Source organism: Fringilla coelebs, assembly GCF_963513975.1.
Source record: "Fringilla coelebs genome assembly, chromosome: 3".
NCBI classification, from domain to species: Eukaryota; Metazoa; Chordata; class Aves; order Passeriformes; family Fringillidae; genus Fringilla; species Fringilla coelebs.
The window spans coordinates 81738599-81756839 of record NC_140030.1 but is presented as its reverse complement, the minus strand read 5'-3'; the positions used below and the strand labels follow the sequence as shown (position 1 = coordinate 81756839).

Below are 18241 nucleotides of genomic sequence, written 5' to 3'. Positions count from 1 at the left end.
TCTTCCTCCTGTCCTGGTGGCAAGGAAATTAGAAGAGATTGTGGTCTGTCCTGATTTAGTTATCTTTAGAGTTAAAATGAACTCGGGCAGGATGCTTCAGCCCTGCCTTCCATCCATAAGCCCCATCAGAATTTGGTTAACAAGGAGCTGGAGCATCTGAGGCTGCTGAAAAGCTTGTGTGTGTATGCATTTCTGTGTGTGCCTGTCTCAGTGGCTATATAGAGATATGTTTAAAGGAAGGTTAATTGGTCTCCTGGGAACTATAAAGAACCAGTTAGGTTCCTTGGTGTGAGCAGCGACTGTATGAAGCCTAATTACTAAGCCTGAGTTATTCTTTCATATGGGGGGAGGGAATCTCTAAGGTTCTTATTAAAACCTACAAGAAGTCTAAAAAACGATGGAGTCAGAATTGATTTGTCCATGTTGATCAGAAGTGCAGAGCAAATAAAAACATTGAGCTTTCCCCAGGAAATATTAACAGGGATGACATAGGCCTGGCTTACACATCACTGTTGTGGGGATAAACAGAAACCATTGTGCTAAATGGCAAGGATTGCAGACCACAGACTTTCAGGTAAGGTGCACTCCTTTTGCTCAGGGCAGGGAAAATTCACACTTTGATGTTCTTGTAGGGTGCCCTTTATGAAAGAGCCATAACAAATCTATTTTCAGGCTAATTAAATTTGTAAAAAAGGAAAGGAGTTTTGTTTGGAAAAATGTACATTGAAATGAAAGATAAAATAGTAATATGAATAAGAATAAAAGAGAAAAGGAAAAGAGGAACTCTAACATGGTCTGAAATAAATAAAAGCACTTGCTTTGGATTTTTTGACAATTCTTTAGGTGTTGTTGAAGCTCCATGGGTGGAAACAAAGCTTTGTCTATTTGGAGGAGGTACAGTGTAGACAGGAGCAGCTCACTTCTCTCTGCCCATGCTTGGCACTCATCTGTGGAGGAACTCTCACAGAGTAACACCTGCAGTTGTGACAACTACAGTGATGCCAGTCCCACCTGTGCCACCACAGCCAGCGATGGCAGGGCTGTAACACAGACACTGCCATGTTGCTACAGCTCTGACACCAATCTGGACACCTTCATGTGAGACAGAGTCATGGAAAGAGTCATAGCCTGTTCCTTTTTTCTTTTTTCCCTTCCCTTCCCTTCCCTTCCCTTCCCTTCCCTTCCCTTCCCTTCCCTTCCCTTCCCTTCCCTTCCCTTCCCTTCCCTTCCCTTCCCTTCCCTTCCCTTCCCTTCCCTTCCCTTCCCTTCCCTTCCCTTCCCTTCCCTTCCCTTCCCTTCCCTTCCCTTCCCTTCCCTTCCCTTCCCTTCCCTTCCCTTCCCTTCCCTTCCCTCCCCTCCCCTCCCCTCCCCTCCCCTCCCCTCCCCTCCCCTCCCCTCCCCTCCCCTCCCCTCCCCTATTTTCATTATTTTCCAAGGATTAACAATAAGGAAACTCAAGTATGGACATCAAACCCTGTCTGATTTGCCCAAGGTCAGACACAATTTCTGGTGCAGCAGAGAAGCCACGCCAGAACTCCATGTCCATAATTGTAAGACCTTCCTCCTTTTTCTTGTCTTATGGGAGGCTTAATTCTGTTTCAGGAAAAAAATCCTCATAATTGGCACAACCTCTGTGAAAAAATGGAACTCTGTTCATTAAGAGCTTTGCAGTGGCCAGGGACTACTTGAAATATACTGTAGGGGGAAATAGCCTCTGTATTTCATAAACATGCTCTGTAAAAAAATAACAAGTCTAAGAAAGGCTCACTTAAAAACCTAGCTATCAGAGAAGAGAGTTACAATGAGAAAGAGAAAAAAGGCTCAGTAGTGGGACAGTTTTCTTGGCATAGACCCACGCACAATCGACTTCACACACAGGTTGATAGGCTCAAAGAGGTCAAAGCTCTAAAAAACTGGTTTACTGCATTTTCCCTCTCTGCTTTTCTTTTACTTTCTACTACCTCTACTATGCACTGGAAAACAGTCTGTTTGCCAAGGTCTGTGAGAGTTTTTACTTCCAACTTCAGGTCAGCACCCTTGAGGGGCATGGATACAGAGAATTATGCCATGCTCAAAGTAATAACAGAGTTTATGGAGCATTTATTTTTGTTTAAGACAAATGTTCTGTTCAACTGTAATCAGTTATTCTTAGCAAAGCTGTATCATTCCTCATGGTTTTTTCCCTGTGTTCTGCTACTGCTTTTCTTCCAAACACATAGTATGATTCTGCTCCCTCTAGTGCAATCCAACATTGATTTTCCTGGACTAATTTAAGGGAGAGTGACAAAACACAAGTAACTCAAAATGCATTCCTAAAACTTGAGGTGAACTCAAGTAACCACTGCTTTCCAAAAGGCACCAGAAAAGCCTCCAACTGTGGGAAGCAAGCAGCAAACCTGCCAGCATTACAGATAATGTTGCAGTCTGCCTCTTTCTGACTTTAGCATCTTTATCTCACCACTAATACCAGCACCTGAAAAATTTGACAGATATTATTCATGAAAACTGAAACATGATGTCTGTGCAAAGATAACATCCCTTGATTTGAAATGAGTGCTTATCTGATGTCGCCTCCTCCCTGGCACCCTTGCCTGCTGCTGCACTTTCAAAGGATGCATTCAGGTAAATCCCTCCACAGTCACAGACCAGCATTCTCTGCAGAAAATAGACTGGAGCAGGACCACCAGGAGAAAAAAATCTGCCCACAACAAGCTCCCCTGCAGCACTGCTGGTGGTGTTAGTGCATGGGAATCTCCAAGGGAAATTGCTCAGTAAGTGACTGAAAACAACCTGAAAACGTGACTCTTGCCTTGACCAAGTTGAAAGAAGTTTTGCATCAACTGTAATTCATGTTTTAATTAATGTGTGGGCATGGGTTGTGCCCACACACTGAGGATCCTGGTGCCCATTCCATTTCTTGCACAGAGCATTGGGCTGCAGATGGATTTCCAGCAGCTCTGCTCTCAGGGCAGCACAGCTGCTGCTGTGACACCCCACAGCCAGCAGCACGCTCCTTCCCTGTTTCCATCAGGCTGTCACTGAACTGCTTCCTTTGCACCTTTTATCTAAGGGTCTTCTCAGAGAAGACCACTGCTGGATGCTGGAGAGAAGGTAAGTGTTTCAGCTTGCTGTAAAGCAGCTGTTCTCATATGACAGCAGGCAACTCTGCCTTTTCCCCAGCTCCTACCTCGGACTCTAGAGGTGTCCTTGTAGCAGAAGCCCCAGCAAACAGTGCTGCAGTTCATACCTGCAGATGTGTCTCCATGCCTGAAGGCTTCTGGGCTGTCTCCCAGGATATGCTGCACAAACTAATGCATCACCTGACCTTGGGTTCTGAAGTCCCCTCCATTGGCCAATCTTAGTACCAGATATGTAAACATGAGATAACATAAGCATGATCTCTACACAAAAATCAGGTAAATTCCAATATGCATATGCCCATTAAAAACCTGGATATAGGCTTTGAAGATTGGTTGTCCATCAGTACTTTGTCAGAACTCCCAACAAGTGCAAAGGTCTGACCTTTCCCCCAGACAATTTCCTTTTTATAATAGCAGGAAGGGCCAGCCAAGCAGTGAATTTCTGTGAGGATTACTGCACTTCTTGGGTGGCTGATACGACCTGGCCTCTGGCAGCAAGCCATGCTATGCGCTCCAGGAAGGCACAGCACTTTATTGCCTGCACATTACTGCCGGGCACGTGAGCGCTCCAAACGCTGGAACAAATTCAAACGTCTTGAAAGGAGATATCTTCCTCAGCCCTGGCATTCGTGTGCCATGGCTGTAAATTACGCCCAGAGTGTTCATTTTCTTTTTAAATGTGTTCTCATCGTGTAATAATTAATGGTGTCAAGTTACTGGTGTGAAAAAAGCCTGACTTTACAACAACGATGGATTAATGAAGTAACAGTCATGGCTGGAGTAGCAGCAATAAATTGTTAGAGGAGTGACACACCTGAAGCAATACTTTCAAAGGCCTTGAATTATTTAAGTTTCAATGTCCCTCATAAATATTGGCTTTTGTTAATATTTGTTTCTGTGTTAAAAATGGAAGTAAACAGCTCTGGCAAGAACAAGTCTCTCGCTGATGAGCACGGGGAAATAGCGTGCCTGTGCTTTCCAAGACATCCTTGTCTTCCCAAGGGATGACAATGTTCATCTCTAGGTCTCTGGGCTTCTCTAATTGGGGATGGGACGTTCAAACCCCACAGACTCAGGAAGGTCTAGAAGCCATAGCACTGAGCTCACAGGTCCAAACATCTGTTTCTAAAACTGTTATGAAGTGAGAAACTCTTGAAGATGGCAAAATGGGGAAAAAGCAGAGTAAGCAACTTCCTCCTATGATAAATTTTTTTATTTAATCGATTTTAGTATTCAGTATTATAAGGTATGGAAATGGAAGAAGAAGACAGACAAAGCCCTGCAGATCTATTGGGAGGGAAAAAATGCCATATAAAACATTGGGAAACTTATTTGATGTCAAAGAGCACTGGATAGGCTTTTGAAAACCATACCAAAGGGCAAGGTAAAGTGAAAAAAGCATATTCTCTTAATTTATAATGTGTCTGACAAGAGATTCCTAATTGCCAGCATAAACTGATATAAAAAATTGACTGCTGATATCAATGGAATTAGATCACTTTGTAACGGATGAAGACTCTGTATGCATTTCCCAATACTTACAATCAAATAATTAGGTATTGTTAGTTATTGTCAATAAGACTGATGATAGATGACAAAAAAAAATCCTCTGAAAATTACAGGAATTCTGCCAAACACCAACTCAATTCAGACCATACAGCAAAACTGATACTAAACATTTTTGTAAAGCAAATAGGACCTAAAGAAAAGACACTAAAACCATTGAGAAGCTTCACAATTAAATAAAAACATCTTCTTTGTCCTTGAATACTTGGTTTTCCAGACTAGAGATTATCTTCACTGTATTCTCATCATGGCCTCACACTCTTCCTTTATCTCCATCAAGGTTTTCATCAGGCTGTGATCTGTCCCGTGGGTCACCTTCATAATATTATAGGCCTTTAGGAAAGAGCAGAAAGGGACATGTTAGGCATTGTGCAGACCATGCAAAGGGGCTGGACCCTGGGGCAGGGTGGGATGCAAGAACTGGTCCTCAAAGGGCTGGCACCTGGGGGCTTGAGTGCATGGCATGGCTGAAATAGGGATGAAGCATCCCAAAGTGCACGGGGATTTGTCCCTGACAAAGTAGGAGGCATTGACACGTTATTCCTAGGGGTTAAAGCCCACAAATGTCTTGCACAACTGGGTGTATGGAATGGCAGAGAGAAATAATTTTCCACTGAGACATAAAGGCCGTTTCAAGATTGGTCAACTAAAACACCCAAGGTTTTGATACATTATTTAAAAGATGACTGCGATGTTCATGATGTTAGGAGCCTGAAAGTACTGTAAAACTAGAAATGGATTCATGCTTAACCCATGGAATAAAGCCCCTTACCTCTATCAGGAGCAACTATACATACACCAAACAAATGAGCACATGAATAGTTTCACTGTCAAAAAGCATGCAGGGGATTGGGTCTTTGCTGCTCTTGCCAGGGACAATTTTCTCTGTATGTTTGTCATCTTCTACTGCTGGGCTAATTTATGCTTGCTGATGTTGCCTGTAGTGTTGCTGATTTCCTGCCACACATATGTCTGCAATGCTCTTTGCCCAGCTCCTGTTTGGATCATCACTTTTCATATGGCATTTCTGCTTCTTCCTTCCATCTAATTCCTCCTGCAAGGAGGGAAGTCCTAGATGGAAGCTGATTCAGCACTTCTGCAGATAGAACAAGGGAGGTAGTAGTGTGCTGGCAGGAGAAAAGATCAGGGATTTTTCATCATCCTAAACTGAAGGATTAAAAAAAAAATGAAATGCAGCCTATGTTTCAAAGGGTTCCTTGTCCAGTAGCTGACAAAATTCAGCTAAATTTGCTTTGAAGTGCAGCATTTCTTCTTGGGGAAGAAATGTTGAAGAAGAGGCCTCATTTAAATTGGATAGACAAAAGTAAATATATATTTTTGTGAATGAATGAAAGCCTACTTCCAAATTATGAGGACTGGCAGGCATATGGAAATTCCAGCACAGTTTATTTTTGCATCAAATTTGTTAATTCTTAAAAGAGGGAGGCAGCACAAGATTGAAAAAACAAGTTGAAATATGAGTCAAAACAAATCATAGTGAGCACAGAGCTCTAAAATATGTTTTAAGCCATCACAGTGCCCTACTACTAAATGATAAAATTTCCACAGTTAAAAAGAATGATGGAAAAACTTTCATTGCTTTTAGAAACAGCAAAGAAATGTGAAACAAAATCAGCAATACTAAATTTTTGTAACATGCAGCTGCACACAGACTAACTAGAAGAGGATGGGATCACCCTAGAGCAAAGTGGCTGGGTGAATTGGCCCTGGACCTGACATGGTGCACAGTGCTTGCATGCCCTGTCCCAGAAAGCTGATGGATTTATTGTGAATGATGTATGCTGAGAGCTGTGTATCTGGATACGTCTGAGTGACAGTCCTGGGGCAGCTGACCTGGATCTTCAGCCCCACTACAGGATAGAGGTCAGGCACATAGTGATGGACTTGGACCCTGACACCCTGAGATGCCCAGCCAGAGATGTGTGTATAGATGTACCTCCATTAAAAACCAATAATCCTAAATATCAAACCTAATATTGAGTTAATGCTACCATTGCTGCCTTTCTCCCACCTCCAACCTTTTCTTTCCACTTCTTTTCTTTCATAAGTACGGCAGACAAAAGCACTCAGTCTTTATCCTTTTGTGTCCTTGGAGGAAATAATTTTTATGCAATGTACCATCTCACACACTGCTGTACGAGTCAGGACCAGCTGCATCAAAGTTAGAACAGCAAGGACTTGTGTAATCCCTAAATTCAGGTCAGTGCAAAACTGGGGATAATTTCAGCTCCAGTGGCAGGAATTGTTTCACTGGACAGAAGCAGGAACATGTGGGTGGGCTCTCTGCCCACTGCCCTGCTCTCAATCCCACACTCCCCAGCAGAGCTGAGGCTGAGCAGATCTGTGTGGTCCCTGTGCTCTCCCTCCCAGCTAAAGGAGCAATCTAATTAGGAAAAGCTACAATGGCAACACAGGGCACAGCGTCACAGCTACACCCTGGAGAATATAACCCCATCGAGGCAGAGGCAGGGCTGCTGCTCCAGGAATGCAAAGGAGGAGCAGGGCAGGTGTTTGTGCCTGATTTGTGGGGGATGGAAGAGGATGCCCGTGGCCATGGCTGTGGGGAACTGTGGGCAGGTGCAGGATGGCTCAGGGAAAGCAGGAAGCGAATGGCCATGTGCCAGAGTGGCAGGAAGTGTAGGCTGGTATTTCAGAGGGAGTATCTGTGCTTTTCCATCTCTCTTGACTGAAGGGTACAGGTGGGTAAAGCAGGCACAGGAATACTATCAATGACAGCTGGTAAACAACTCAGTGAAGCAAACACCTAGAGAAGGGATTTCTCCAGTGTTCCTGTGAGACCTGGGAAGGATCTTACTCCAGTTCCTGTACTTTTTGCCTCCACAACAGGGAATTCTATAAGAAGGGAAGTCGTACAGTACCTGTTGCAGATGTTCATGAGACAAGACAGCTGTACCCATCAGCTCATGGGGGACAAAAGTACTTCCATGACCATGCCAGGTCAGGCACTTCAAATTGCTTTTCAGATTGGGCTCCAGTTCCTGTGTTTTGCTGACAAAAGCCTTCCAAATCTATAACTCAATCTGTCCTCTATTAGATCTTTCATATATATGTATATGCATTAAAAAGAATATGTCAGTTGTAAAATACTACCTTCAGTTTTCATTCCAGAGGAGTATTGCCTCTCTGTAAAACTTCTATTTCAAAATCTAGCAAATACGATTCTGCAGGGCCTAATATAAGTTTAGGGGGTGATTTCTTTCTAATGGGCAACTTAAAGCCCTCCACATTATTTAAGCCTTCTTTGGGGTTGCAGGGCAGAGAGCTAAACCCATAGGGCCCTAAGAGCAAGGTGGTTAGGGTAGTGATTCATTTTCTTCTGGCACAGAGAGCAGCAGTGAGGGCTGGGCTGCAGAGCCAAGCCCTGATTTTACCAGACCGTGTATCTGCTGTATCCCCAGCAGCACTGAGGCTGTGCCTGATTAAACAGGATTTATATGTGAGGTGAATTCCACTCAGATCCCAATTCCTCTGCACCTTCCATATCCTTCTTCCTAATGCCAGAGTGAAATTAGCCTGACGAGGGTTCCAACAGGGTGCTGCTATTCAGTGTCAGAGTGCATTAAGAAGAGTAATGAAGCAGAGAGGGTAATCGAGTTTCTGCTCTGAGCATGTGGCATGCTCTGCTGACACATCTAATCACAAAGGGGCAAATTGTGTTCTCATATAACTCTAGGACATTATCTGACTGATATTAGGAATCACATCCTTTAGTCACAACAAACTGGGAATTATATCTTCCTCTAATTTGTTCCAGTGTAGAAAGCAAGGAAGTGAATCAGTTGCAGAGCTCGTCTGAAGAAGTTACATGGAGAAACAGGATGACAAGAAGTTCTTCCTCCTCTCAGCTGTGCTCCCAGGAGTTCAGTCTCTCCTCCTCTCACACTTGGGTGAAAAAGGGGAGGCTGGATAGGGAATAGGCAAAGCCACAACAGGATTCTGCACCTCAGTTGCAAAGCACTTCCTGTGTCCTTGTGGAGCAGCGATGGCTTGGAGCCTCTCTTAGAGGCTCACTGAAGAATGACACAGAAGGGCAAGCAGCACCTCAATGTCCCTTTGCAGAGAAAGAGGAGGTCACAGCCTAGAAAAGGTTTCTGTGTCAGGCATTGCTCAGTTTCCAAGGAATCACAGCGTAGCAGTCTGGCTTGCAGTGGGCAGCTTCTTCACCAAAAACACATAAATCCCCATTGCAATGTCCAGCATCCATTTGTCTCTAGGGGAACTTGCTCCAGTTTAACCTAATCCAGTATCACATTAGAAATGCAATTAGAGCAGTGCCTGTTGATATAATTGTAGCAGTGTCAATGAAAACAGAAGCTCCTCTGACTGGAGTCTCATTCCACTGCTAAAAGGGAAGTCTGAATGTTTGGAAATTATAAATATTTTGGGGGAAAGAGCAGAGGGATTACCTGGCACATGACAGATACATGACATACTTCTGAACAATACATAAAAATATACTTCTGCCTGCTTTATAATGACCAGAATTGGCTATAATTCAAGTGAAATATATCAAAATATATCAAGTGAAGATTTAAGTATACCAAGACTTAGCAAGAGCGGCATTATATTAAATACTAATTTATTACTTCAACATATGAAAATTATTCAACGTGCATCATTAATCAGATGTTAAAACCAAAGAGATGTGGGGGTTGAAGAGAAAGTAAGTACAAAATAGTAACACTAAGAGAGTCATGACTGATGTTATCTTTACAGGGGACCTGGGCAGGTGTGGAAAAGCACCCCTCCCTCACACCCATCCCCTGGTATCCTGAGCAGCTGCCACAAAGCACTTCATATAGCATGGACATGAACTGCAGGGAGTGTAGAGCCAAATTCTTCACTTCTCTTCAACACTGGTGCCAGAGCTGGGCCTGCTCCTGCCCAGCAGACACAGGGAAGCAGCTGGGCCAGGAGGCTTTTGGCAGCACCCAGGAAAGGCAAGGAGGAGCTGTGCCAGGGACTGGAGGGAGCCGAGAGCCAGGATGGGGAACCACATGGAGCAGGTAAGTGTCTGCAGGGCAAGCTGATCACAGGACAATCAACAACACAGGAGAATGAGACCTGTTTGAAGGGAACTAGAGGCAGCACATCTTCCAGGGGGAGCAAAGCATCCCAGCAGTGACTGAGGGCTTGAGATGGGAGGCAAGATTCTACATCCCGAGGACATGTTGCACATGGAAAGGGATTATTTAATGTACTTAGGATGATACTAACAGCAATATAACAGCAGGACAAATAAGAGCCTGAGGTACAAGGAAATGAACATAAAAGTCAGCTCAGGTGCAAGAGGGATGGCTTAAAGCTGAAATGTAACTAACAAAGCACAGCTGCAAAACCAGATCAAAGATGATGAACGATAAGAAATTCGAGAGATCAAGGGACGTGCCTGTTGATTTCAGTGTGGCTCACATGAAGATACACATGTTAAAGACAAAGTTTTCCAGCCTAAAATCACAGAACATGATAGGGAATAAGGAGGGTAGAAACTGCAGCTCTCCTCCTGTTCCTGTACTTCCAGTGCTCTCAGAATCCCTTTGCTATGGGGATAAGGAACATATGAAGCACTGAGATAATTTATCTCTTCAGAACTAACAGTAATTTTTCATCCAGGCACCTCTGAGCTATCAGACTGAAATTAGCTGTGACTGATGCTGGAGGATGTCAGTGCCTGAAATGCTGTGCTGAGCAACAGTGACCCACCACCACACCCAGCTGCAGTCTGGGAAAACACCACTGGGGGAAGAAGTGGTGAGGAGCATCCAAAGGCAAGAGAGGGAATCACACAGCAGTTTTGGGGAAGCAAGGGAGGGGGATAGAGAAGAAATATTTCACCATACTGACCTGTTTCAAGGTTTCCAGTGCTTGAGGAACCATGCCTTGACTGTACTGCAGTTTGCCCACTCGCATCAGCTGGACAGCCCTGAGTGGATGGAAACCAGGATAATACAGTCTGTAGAGGAAAAAGGAGGAAAATGTGTCACTGTCAGCTCTCACCTTCACAGTCACTGCCTCTGCAGAGAGCTATTAGGGTGGGACTGCAAAGTCATTCTGAATGTTAATAAGGTACTCAGAGAAAATTAGCTGCAATACTGAGAAGCATGAAATACTGAGGGGAATTAGCAAATTATTACTCTCCATCCCAGAGGAATGCCTTTAACATTATCCTGTTAGAAAGTGACGGGAGTGGGATTATTTAATTTGCTACTGTTGGATAATACAATAGCATTTACTGTAGTTAGTGTTGCAAACAGAGGTCCTTGACAATCTCAGGTCTCTGGAGAGGCATAATTTGAAGAGGAAGCTTCATCAGGGAGCCCAGTCCTAGATTGTCCAAGATGAAGGAGTGTGACTGCAGTGAAAGCAGGTATGTAACATCATGACCACTGCTTCTGAGGGTTTGTATGCTGCTCCCTGCTGCATGAAAAGAACTGGTTGTGCACATTCAAGGAAACACCTCAGACTTGGCTTGTTCATCTACACAAGGTGTCTGCTAGTATGAGGATACATTCCTGTTCTTAATTAATTCCAAAGAAACAGAGGTTCTATTGAAAGAAATCAGAATGATGCGCTCTTTTTTTTCTAGGAAGTAGATGAAGAGTGGTATCATCAATAATTGCTCTCAAGGTGCTCTTGAAATGTTCATGGTGGCTGCTCCACATTTGTAATTCCACTGACCCTCGGCTCATCACATGTGGATTGTACCCCAGCCTCATGTTCTGGATGTGCAGATCATTATATTTTGGAAAAGCAACTTGGGGGCTGCAGAAAGCCATGGATACAACTTGCCTGGAACTGGCCTCCAGGAAACATGAAGTTAATGGACACCCTTGGAAGTTACTTACAAAAGACCTTTTATATTTTTTGACTAACTATACCAGAATCATGGGATAGTGAGGGTTGGGAGGGACCTCTGGAGATCATCCAGTCCAACCCCCCCATCAAGCGGGGTCGCCTAGAGCAGGTAACAAAGGAACTCATCCAGGTGGGTTTTGAATGACTCCAGTTGGAGAATCCATGACTTCCCTGGGTGGCCTGTTCCAGGGCTCTGCCAGCTTCAATGGAAAGAAGTTCTTCCTCATGTTTTAGTTTATAGCTCCTCATCCTGTCACTGGGCACCACAGAAAAGAGTCTGGCACCATCCTCTTGGCACCCTCCTTTGAGAGGTTTAAATGCATTAATGAGATCCCCTCTGAATCTTCTCCAGACTGAGCAGCCCAGCTCCTGCAGTCTCTCCTTATAAGAGAGGCTCCAGACTCCTCATCCTCTTTGTGGCATCCATTGGACTCTCTCCAATGTATCCTTCTCTTTCCTGTGCTGAGGAGCCCAGGACTGGACGCAGTGTTCCAGAGGTGCCCTCACCAGGGCTGAATCCTCTCCCTCAGCCTGCTGGCCACACTCTTCCCTGTGCTCCCCAGGACACCACAGGCCCCCCTGGCCATAAGGGCATTGCTGGCTCCTGGGCAATTTGTCATCCCCCAGGACTGCCAGGTCCTTCTGCACAGAGCTCTCTCCCGTAGGTCAGTCCCCAGTCTGTGCTGGCACTTGGGGTTATTCCTCCCCACGTGCAGGACCCTGCCGTGCCCCTGTGCCCTGTTATGCTGCTCTCTGCCCAATTCTCCAGCCCAGCAAGGTCCCACTGAATGGCAGCAGAGCCTTCAGGTGATCCATGACACTCCCCCAGTTCAGTGTCATCAGCAAACTGGCTGAGGGGCATCCTATGCCACTGATAAACAAGTTGGATAAGAATGGGCCCAGTATTGATCCCTGGGGAATGCCAGTGACTACAGACTATGCAAATGAAAGAATAAAAGCCTTAAGCACAGCTCACCAGAGACAAACATCCTACTTGATCAAAGAGCATTTTTTTTCCTCAAGTACACCAGCAGTTGTGCTTGAGCAGTGTCTAAAAATACAAAATGAGTCACAACTTCAGGAAGAATTGCCAATAAGCTTTCCAAAATATACTTTTTGAAGAAAATATTTTTTGGGTTTATGCCAAAACTATGATCATGAGAGTTCTGGGTAGCTATTAATGAATGATACCACCGCAGTCAGGAAGACACTTAAACTTGCATGAATATGATTAAATGCATGCTAAGACATTAAATGATGTAAATTTGTACAATGTACAGAAATCTTCTGATAAGTCTGCATGTAAATTAATGTTATCTTTCTCTGTTATATTTCTCTAATAAAAATGCAAACACAATTAAATACAAGTAATTGTTTAAATGGCAGCATGTCTTGCTGTCCTTATAAATCTCTAATTAGGATGTGTAAACATAATGAAAAATGTTTTCATACCCAAATTCCCCTATTCCACTGATCCCACGCAGTTTCAGTGAAGACATACAGAAATACATGGAAAGCATGCCTGGCAGGATCTCAGCAGCAGCGGCTTTTGATCTGCCAAAGCCTCTCATGAAACAGCAGAAGCCAATTCCTCAATGAGAATAATCCATCCTGAATTGCCACAAGCACCTCCTGCTCAGCCCCCTTGTGGGTTGCAGTTCAAAAAGGCTGAAAAGCCAGCAGACAAGAGAGAAGAAAAATGATAGCACTTATCTCAGTCCACTGACCGCTCAGGAACTTCAAGGGTCTGGTTAAACAAACACTAGGAAATTATCAGCAGGTTTATTTTTAGAATTTGTTTCTGGTTATTATAGCGACGTGGTGCTATCTGATACTAGTGAAATAGGGAGAAAATGCAGAGATTTCGGTGTGAATTAATGAAGAGTAATAGAAATTCCAGCACTAACATGGACACAAATGGAAATAATGAGCACATGCACACCTTCATAAAAATTGAAAAGAAAACGTCTGTATGATTGCATCCTTCTGCTCTCCTCTGTGACTGCTGCAAAGGAAGGAGTGAAAATGTCATTTCCACTCCTCTGTGCCACCAGAAGGCCAGGATGTCTGGGGAAGGATCATGGCCACAGGAGAAGGTGCCAGGGAGACAGAGATTTTTGCATGAGATGATAACCCATCTCTGTAGGCCCCATTAGACTGTTTCTGCTGTGTCCTGACAGCTCTGGTTCTTTGCCACTGTTCTCTCATAGCTGCTTCACATCTCTGTCGTCCCACACCTTCCTCTTTCCTCCTATCAACCATCTTTTTAATCTTCCTTTCCTCACCCTTCTGAATAACCAGCTCAAGCAGGAAACTCCAGGCTGTGCTTTAGCCCATGGTGTGGTGCCTGCTGAACTTCCCACAGCACAATCTGGGTCCATCAGAATTCAGGGAAAGGTGTTTCTGTCTATGGTCATGCATTCTCCTGCAGTCAGTAAAGGTCTGGGACTGTGGTATGTGCAATGCCAGGGAAAACAGGCAGCAATTTAGCAATGTCAGGGGCTCAGCCCAAACTACCAGCCATAAACTAAAGCAAGTGAAAACTTAGGATGAGGATGGAGAAGAAGTAAAATGTGTGAAATGAGGAGCCCTGTGCTCATAAATATTTACAAAGCTGTTTTACTGAGCTGATTTATGCTCTCATCTTACACATGTATATCGTTCCATTTTGGAAGTCTTAAAACTGACATTTGAAACAACTGTTTATTTTCATATTCTGGAATAAATCTGTTGAACTACTGGAACACTGCTTATGGAAGGACATCCATTGAGTGAGTTTACTAGAGAAATTTGGGCAGCTTGCAGCTCTTTTGGGAGATATGCAAGTGGGGAAGATGCTGTTGGCCTCTTCAAGACATTCCCAGGATTCAGTATTATGAAACACTGGCGTGACAGAGAGAACTAAGCCATTTCAGGCACTTGTGGGCCAATCTATTATCCCCATGCATTGCTCTGAACAAAAGCAAGCGGATACATTTAACAATAAGGAAGATATTTACCAGCCAAGGAACCGATACCTAAAGACTGTCAACAAGAGACCAAGATAACTGTAGAGAAATACATGCTGTAAAACATGTTCCAGCTTGGGAAGAGTAGGATTTCAATCTGAAAAGGATTTTATGAGATTTATGAGGGCCTGAGGGACAAGAAGGGAAACAGTAACACACTGAAAGCTGAAGGAAGCATAGTTCTGTGGAGTAATGCTTTCTTGCCCTTGACACTGGCCAATGCCCAGTAGATCACTTGCAAAGAGAGATTAAACAAAATACAACAAGTAAAGCTGCGCTGCAAACAAGACAGCTGGAGGAGGCTGAGGAAGAGCTGTACATTTTCTATCACATCTCTGCTTTTGTGAGGCAGCACAGCTTTGTCCCCATCCATGCCCAACAGCATCCATGCTGGCCTGTCCCTCCAGCCTGCCCTCCTGCCTGTCAGCTGCTCCCCCCAGTATGGTGCTGTCTGCAGAGCCCACAGAAGTGCCCTCTGTTCCCTCCTCCAGGTCATTGGAAGTGGTGTTCAACAGGACAATTCCCAGCACAGACCCCGTGGTACCCCTGCTGTCACTGGCATCCACCAGGGGACAGACAGCCCAACAACCGCGGCACCCCGCGCACCCAGGCAGGATCGCACCTGCCCAGCTCTCTGCTCACCTGGCCACAACACCTGACCTGCAGGCTGCCTGCCCACCTCAGCCCAGCAAAGGCAGCAGTGAGCACGCTGGGCAGCTCCCAGTGCCTGTTCTGCAGGCAGCCATCCATCCTTCTGGGGGAATTGCAGGGCTCACACGCTCTCAGATAATCCCTGGCTCAAGCCTTATCCTGGGGTGTGCCTGGGAGACTTCATAAAGAAGGCACCACCTAACTAACTATTCAGAACCACAAATGAAAGCTATTTTCCAGCATTCAGGTAGCTTGCACCAGTGCTTCACTGTTCCAAGCAGCAGTTTCTGCATTTCATTCCCAAAATACAAGGATACCAATTTTCACTCAGCAAAGTAATGGCCTATATGATGCAAAACAGTAGCTGTTTCTAAGGAAATCCACTGCTCCTCTTGGTAATTCAGCCTCAAGGTTTGCCTTGATTAATCCCCAGAGAAGTCACTACTCGTATACTTTATAAAGAAAAGTTTTTTTTTTCTTCATTCTGTGTATTAGCTCTGAATCTCTTGTGTTTCATGTAAGGAGCAGTGTAAAAACCACAACCCCTGACAAAATTTAGCCAATTCCTTCTATTTCTTAATAATGTAGTTCCATTAATTCCACTCAACTGATCTCCAATTACAAGGTAAGCAGTCAGAGCTTTTGTGCTCCCTTGTGAATTAAAGCCTAACCTTATAAAAAAGAGACTATGCAAAATCACTGCCTTTTCTGATGACTCATATTTTAAAATAGATGTCTACCATTCCTTGCAGATCACTCTGTGGGGCTAACATTTATACTGCTGTCTTCAGCCTGATGTAATTAGAAGCAGGAGGATTTATAAAACCTGAAATAAAGGTTTGAAATGGAAATGCTATTAGTCTCTTTACTAAAATGACATGTAAGAGGTGAGGCTATACATAACTGTAAACTGGTTTTCAGAACCTTTCAGTGCAAGTAAATATGACAGCATAAAAGACATAAAGCAGCTTCAGGAGCTCCAACAACACAGAAGGGATAAAGAGGCTCCAGGGCTTCAGCAATGGTGGTAAGAAAAATATAAAGAGGAGAGTATCAGCCTCACAACAGAAATGTACACCACAAATACAGCACCCAGTAAGTTCAACCTTCTCTCCTTTCTCTGACTTGTTCTTGATTTCTGAACTCCCCATTATTTGAGTACATTCATTAAAGCTGTTCACTGAACTGAAGCCTAGGAATTGGTTTTATGTTGTCCAGTTACTTGTTTTTTTCTTTAGTCAGCGATGTGAAACTGGTCAACTAATTCACATATTATTTCTGCTCTTTGGCTGGGATGCTGAATGGGTTCTACACACTAGAACTATAATAAATATTTTTAGGAAAAATGCAGGGACAAATTTTTATTTCTACTAAAAAGTATGAAATAGTCAAAGAAATCCCATGCATCAGGAGCACAAGACAGGTAAACTAACTATACTCATTTAGGAGTTTACATATCTTCAAGTCAAAGGTGCTGTTCAGTCTGATCTGCACGGAATTTCACTTAGCAATTCCTGTTCCAGACCCAGCAATTTGAGGCTAAAGTAGTGCTTAAGAAGAAATGTTCTATTTATAGAAAGTACTCTTCAGCAGCTTTATATATAATTTGGCCAATTTTTTATTTTTGAATGAGCACAAGCCCTGTGCAAGGGTTTTGCCTGGAACAAACAAGGCTGTGGCGTTATTTTTGGAGAAAATGGGAATGTGTCACTGATACTGGACTAGGTGTCTGTTTTGAATGCTGAGTATTCAAAACAGTCTGGTTGGAACTTTGAAATTTTTAAGACCAATATATCTGTATGAATGGGTGTAAAATGTTTAGGGGTCCCTGTGAAAGCCTTCAAAAATATTGGCCTGGTTTTGATGCTAATATTAAAATTTTAAATTGGAATAATAATAATGTTAACCTGTTATTCTTTCTGTTTTTCCTTTCTCTTTCCCCCTCTCTTTTTTTTCTTAACAACTTCCTGTCTATCCTGGATGAGCAGGTAAGTTTAAATCAGTTCAGTACTTCACAACTCCCATTATCCCTTCTGCAGCCATGCTGTTTTTTGAGTAGAAGACTAAATCCTTTACCTGTGGCAGACCAGATATACTCCAGCTGCCCGGGAATGTTTATTGTCCATTTTATCTCCCCGTCACGGTGTCTCATGGAGACGATGAAAGCATCAGTGAACAGTTTAATTCTGCCATCAGACTTTGCTATTTTTTCCTGGATTTGACCTCTCTCACTTGGATTTTGGGATCAGCTCCCCGGCACTAGCAGGGAGGTTTTCCTGGAGGAAACCACTAGTGCACACCCTTAAAGCATTACAAAAATGCTTTGCCAGCAACGGGAGAACATTATTAGAACAGATTTTATGCTGGGAGGTCTCTTACAAACTAAAGCAGGAGAAATTGCTTTCTGTGATTACTGTGCAAAACTACTAATTATCCCGAAGAGACTTCTTCTGGTCTAACCAAATAACACCAGAAAATGGCCACATTTTCTGAGCCAGCTGGGGTCATATCAGTACAGATGTGCAGACCTAACACCTGTGTTCAGAGCACATTTTGAAGACTCCATACTCTTATCAATATATCCTGGCTGTATATTTTTGCAGCCTAATTTAAATGTGCTCTCTCTCTCTCCTTGGATTGTTTTGTATTGGCAAAACTCTTGGTTATCCCCCAAGTACTGAGATCTTCACCAATGCCCACAACTCATGAATGAGCCTCATCCTACTGAGCAGCAAAGTGCATGGCATGACAATCTTTGTTCTGCACAGATAAGATATGGAGTACAGGCAAGTGAAATAAGTTTGTCCAATGTTACAAGATAAAACCTCTGGGAAAGTCAAACCTAGATTTCATTGCAGCTCTAGGATGGCTTTTGGTTCATGCAGAGTCTGGGTCTTGTGTTTGTGCTGTCTTGCCTACTTGTCTGGCTCTAACAATCCAAATGAGGGTAAACATAATTTTAGAGGCTTAACAGGCTTG

General features: G+C 43.7%; 1 protein-coding gene across 1 annotated transcript in view; it reads right to left on the bottom strand.

Moving 5' to 3' along the window:
- Nucleotides 1-4378: 4378 nt before the first annotated feature.
- The window catches only part of SMYD3 (SET and MYND domain containing 3), a gene marked incomplete at its 5' end in the record, with an annotated part of 379357 nt that continues 365494 nt past the window's right edge, over nt 4379-18241 (bottom strand). Inside the window, 2 exons of the mRNA XM_084203616.1 lie at nt 4379-5039; nt 10593-10701. Coding sequence (XP_084059742.1) covers nt 4938-5039; nt 10593-10701 — 211 coding nt within the window. The 3' untranslated portion in view covers nt 4379-4937. The remainder of the gene's footprint in view (nt 5040-10592; nt 10702-18241) is intronic.